This window comes from Penaeus vannamei, chromosome 10, assembly GCF_042767895.1.
Source record: "Penaeus vannamei isolate JL-2024 chromosome 10, ASM4276789v1, whole genome shotgun sequence".
Lineage (NCBI taxonomy): Eukaryota > Metazoa > Arthropoda > Malacostraca > Decapoda > Penaeidae > Penaeus > Penaeus vannamei.
The window spans coordinates 12,264,478-12,269,542 of NC_091558.1; the positions used below are offsets into that span (position 1 = coordinate 12,264,478).

The 5,065-nt window shown below is 37.0% G+C and overlaps 1 protein-coding gene across 2 annotated transcripts in view; it reads left to right on the plus strand.

Annotated features, from left to right (window-relative positions):
- Nucleotides 1-3,824: 3,824 nt before the first annotated feature.
- The window catches only part of myo (growth/differentiation factor myoglianin), a 31,121-nt gene continuing 29,880 nt past the window's right edge, over nucleotides 3,825-5,065 (plus strand). Inside the window, exon 1 of one of the 2 annotated variants that reach the window (XM_070126322.1) lies at nucleotides 3,825-4,401. In XM_070126322.1, the coding sequence (XP_069982423.1) occupies nucleotides 3,891-4,401 (511 nt within the window). In that variant the 5' untranslated portion in view covers nucleotides 3,825-3,890. The remainder of the gene's footprint in view (nucleotides 4,402-5,065) is intronic. The other variant, XM_070126323.1, reaches the window with a different exon arrangement.

A 5,065-nucleotide genomic window follows, 5' to 3' on the forward strand; every position in this document is an offset into this window, starting at 1 on the left:
TATGCATGTATATATACATATGTATGTATATATATGTATGTATATGCTTGTGTATGGTTATGAGTATGTCTATATGCATAAGCATATGCACATATGTATATATGTATATAGATATAAACATATGCATATGAAAAAATAGAAGTATACGTGTGTGTGTGTGTGTGTGTGTGTGTGTGTGTGTGTGTGTGTGTGTGTGTGTGTGTGTGTGTGTGTGTGTGTGTGTGTGTGTGTGTGTGTGTGTGGCATATACGTTCTGTTAATTTTCGAGTACAGCAATAGAGTGATAGTGTTTCATTTCTACTGTTATCAAAATTACTAGTTTTTTGTGAGGAAAAGTAAAACTGATAATAGATATTCTTCATAATATCAGTAGATTGAATAATAAAATAAAATAAAATAGTAATATTAAATTACTTGACCCGTACAATATATTTTGAAATAAACATCTGTAGTTTACTTTATTGATAAAGTTTTAGGGGTGCATTTTTAATCAAATCAAATAATTTTATTTATTTAATCATGCCAGCGACACCATCAGATACCAATAGCACGTACACAGAAAACCATAATTGAAATGACGTTAACAATTTTCATGAACAGTAGGAGTAATAACTCTCGGTACGGCAAATCACTGTTCGTAGTAGTAACAAATATAACAGAAACAAAAAGTCAATAGTATTTTTAAAAAATGACAAATTGTATTGGCAATAAAATTAATGATGAAGGCCGTGGTAATGACGATAGTGAAAATGTTAATAAGAATGGTAAATGCAATGAGAAGAACTGAAAAAAATAATAAAAAAAAAATAAAGCATAAGCTTGTAGACGATTAGTTGTGTCGAATGCATATTGTAAATAAACATTTATGGATCTATTCTTTTAAGAAAGAATTACAAAATGTCATATATACCATAGTAAAATCTAGAAATTAAGCAGTATCACTTATAGTCTGTCATAAAGTTCCATATTTCACGAAACTGAAGCACTTTGTTTCACGTGGCGATAATGTATACAGGGTAGATTTCTATGTGGTGCTCTGGCATGCTGTAACATCTTATCCTGTATATACTCGTATGTATGCGACTAGTGGTATAATATTGATATGCCATACTCTGGCTCATTATATTGCTTTTAGATAAACATGGTGTATATCACTGCTTCACAGTTCCAGTACAAATAACAAGAACATATTACAGTGCAATACTATTCATAAGACGTCGGAAAGTTTGTACAAAGATCAAACTGTTTGGTAGTAATAACATTTGCATTTGAACGTCCATCGTAATATTATTTAGCTGTTTAAATATCCTGAAATACTTAACATTAAAGATGCGCTCGAGCGTGAACGTGATATACGTTCTAAGCCGGTATCCAGATATTTAATTCTGAGAAAATATTGCATTCATTATTTGTGGCGTCTGTATGCGCTGTTCGTATGGGTGTTGGTACGTATTATGACGCTTATTATATCAATGGTGATTAGGCACTGTCCTGCGCGGTGTTGCTATCACGTTTTAAAAGTAATGGCTGTGTAAACTCAATAAAAGTAAAAAGTATTAGTATCAGACTGGCACTTTTCCTTAGACATGTTCAATAATTGTCCAATACCGTACACTAGACGTACCCAAGGTGGTGTGTGGATCAGAGGTATGTACCGTATTCAGATGTGTAAACCTTGGCAACTATAAATTGTTAAGTCTCTCTTCTCTAAAATATGTAAGGCTTGCATATATACTGACGTCTGTATACGCAACGTAGGTATCGTAATATTACAAAAAAAAAAAAGGTAACATGTGTAAAATATGATGCAAGTGTGATGCATCTAATGCCAGAAGGTGCGTGTTCGGTATGACCTGCAGTAGGTCCACAGCGCACCCTCTCTCTCCCGCTCCTGCCAGCTCTCTGCTGAAGCTGCTTCGTGAGACCTCTTATGTCCCTCCTTGCCCCCCCACTACCCCCTCACCCCTCCTCCTATCACACCCTCCCCCACCCTTCGCGTACTTCGCCCCGCCCCCTCACCCTCCTACCCTCACTCTCTTATTTTTTAAGCGCTATCCCGTTTTCATTTGCTTGTTTTTCTTTCCCGCCATGTATCCCTTGTTTTCCTTGCAAATTTTAGACGTAACATCATAAAACATTCAATGTATAAGAAAACTGTTTTCATTACTTACTAAGGCTAAGAAAAAGGAATAATAGCGGCAGATTGTCATTAGACTATAAAACTAACTACTATATTTTTCTAGTGTCTTATGCTGCCTTATTATTGATCAACATCAATGTATAATACATGCATCCATTAGTAAAACCATCATTATCAGAGACATAACTAAAAGTTTTTGGATATTAACAAATCTTAAATTAGGATTCTACAGTTTTTACCATCTTCATATAATAATTATGAACTAAGGGTACTTAACTGTGACAGTATGTGAAGTATCTTTACAAAGAATAACAAACATGAAGAAAAAATAGTGTGAATCTCTCATATCGATGTGTGTGTGTGTGTGTGTGTGTGTGTGTGTGTGTGTGTGTGTGTGTGTGTGTGTGTGTGTGTGTGTGTGTGTGTGTGTGTGTGTGTGTGTGTGCATATATATAGATGGAAAATATATGTACAGATAGATAATTAGTTATAAAAAATATATATATATATATATGTATGTATGTATGTATGTATGTATGTATGTATGTATGTATGTATGTATGTATGTATGTATGTATATATATAAATATATATATATATATAATCTAAACATATACATATAAAATAAACATCTTTACATGTATGAATAAACATATATACACATACATACATACGCACACAAAAAATGTGTATTTGTGTGCGTGTGTGTGTGAACATATATACATACATACATACACATACGTACATACACAGAAATATATATACATGCATATATATGTCCGTGAATGTGCGTATTATATAAATATTTATATGTAAAATATATGTATATATATATAGACGTATATTCAAATACCTACCTACAAACACACACAGACACTCACACACACACATATATATATATATAGATATACATAATTGAGCTGACTTTTATGAGTCTGATGCTAGATAGTTAACAGATAGTTGTCAATAATCACCGCGTGATAGATACTTTCTCTGTGCTGTATGTTCCATCAGGACAAATAAACTAAGCCACTAGCTCGAACAGTCTTCCCTCAGTCACCACGTTACAAAGAATTGTAGTCACGATAAGGAAACTGCAATACTCACCACTCTGCCCCTGTCACTACCACCAGTCACCAACAACAAAACCACCGACGTCCAACCCCAATTCACAAAAAGGTCGCACTTCTAAAAATAGCAGCGTTAACGTAAACTAAAGGGATCGAAACTATTTCAAATTAATTCGTCTGAGACAGAAGAGGGAGGACCACGTGGTAAGGCCGAGGTAACCGTCAAAAGATCGAAAGCATGTGCGTGTGTAAGGATGAACGTGCATCAGATGAACGACAAGAACGATTTTTTTCTCTACTGTGAAACCATTTTCCCTGTCTTACAGAACGAAAAAAGATAAGTTCTATGGTAAATAGGGAAGCATACCTTTTATGTGATGATTCCCCATGGGCAGGTAGCAACCTTACCAAAAGCGACACCCCGTAACCACGCCCACAGGGAACACGACGGCGTCTGAGTGGCTCGGGGCCTTCCTTCAAGTACCTCAACAGCCAATAGCACGAGGAGTTTACTCTCTTGGAAAAGTTAATTGGTTCGAGTATCAACAAGACACGCCCCCTTTCACTGCTAGCGATTAACTCCCAGAACATTATGTATAAAAGCGCTTGTCAATCTTGAATCGGGGTTATCGGTAGTGGCGTGCGTGAAGTGGGTGACGCGGTGACCGAAGCAGACAGACATGCAGTGGGTACGGTACCTCATACTCGCGTCGGTGCTCCTGCTGGCGACGGTGGCGGAGGCAGAGCGGAAGAGACCTGGCAAAGCGAGACATTCGGGAAAGGGGAATAGGAAAAATAGAGACTCTGAGATGGAAAGGGAAGCTGAATACCCTAATGAAACAGAGGCAGCAGAGCAGACCTACCATGAGGCTCACCTCCGTCACCATCATCGTCTTCCGGCGCCGTCGCCGCCGTACTGTTGCGATCAGTTGGAAATTCGGAAGAACCTTAGAATAGAGCAGATAAAAGATCGTGTTCTTAGAGCCACGGGCCTGCTAACACCTCCTAACATGACCGGTGTAGTGATATCTCAAAATCCCAACATCCAAGGCATTATCGAATCCATGAATACAACAGAACCGCAACAAGCTTTTATGCAAGAACCACCCTACAATGATGACGAACCGGAAGTCAAAACCGAGAAGATCTTTTCTCCAGTAGAACCAGGTAACAACTACACTTCACAATCAGGTAACTAGGCACTATCCAGTAGTGATTAAATGTGCTGCTGCATCTGAACATACACTGGAATTATGTTATTATTTTACCCTTCCCAACACCACCTTTGTTCTACATTTTACCTGTACCATCCTTATCCCGATTCATTTGCGAAAGTTTAGAGAACATTTTATTATCAACAGCCCACAACTGTTTTGATAATTCTTTAAAATTAGAAAACGTCTGCCAAAGTACTGCCAAATCCCGCACCGAAAGGAAAGAAAATGTATTAATTCGAGTGTATGGCAGTGGTAGCCGATCATGTGACCATGCTTCCGGCTTATATACTTCATTTCACATTTTATATTTTCTTTTTTTCTGCTAGTTTTTGTTTCATTTAGCAAATGACCGCAAAACTGCATCGCTTTTATAAAGTTCACTATGAAGATACTCACACTGTGCAAGTTTCTAACTTGAGCAACGATCGATTTGTGCATTTCATATAAGCTCACTCAGCTTTATGTGCTTATCGATTTGTCCTGAATCATTTTACTTTACTATCTAATTCACTGCGTAATCGATACAGGGGTTGCAGAAAATACTGGTGTATAGTAAGAAACACGACAGTAAAATCAATCATCTAGATGATTTCTGCTTATCATCTGACTATTCTTAGTTATCAGTGATGCAACACAGG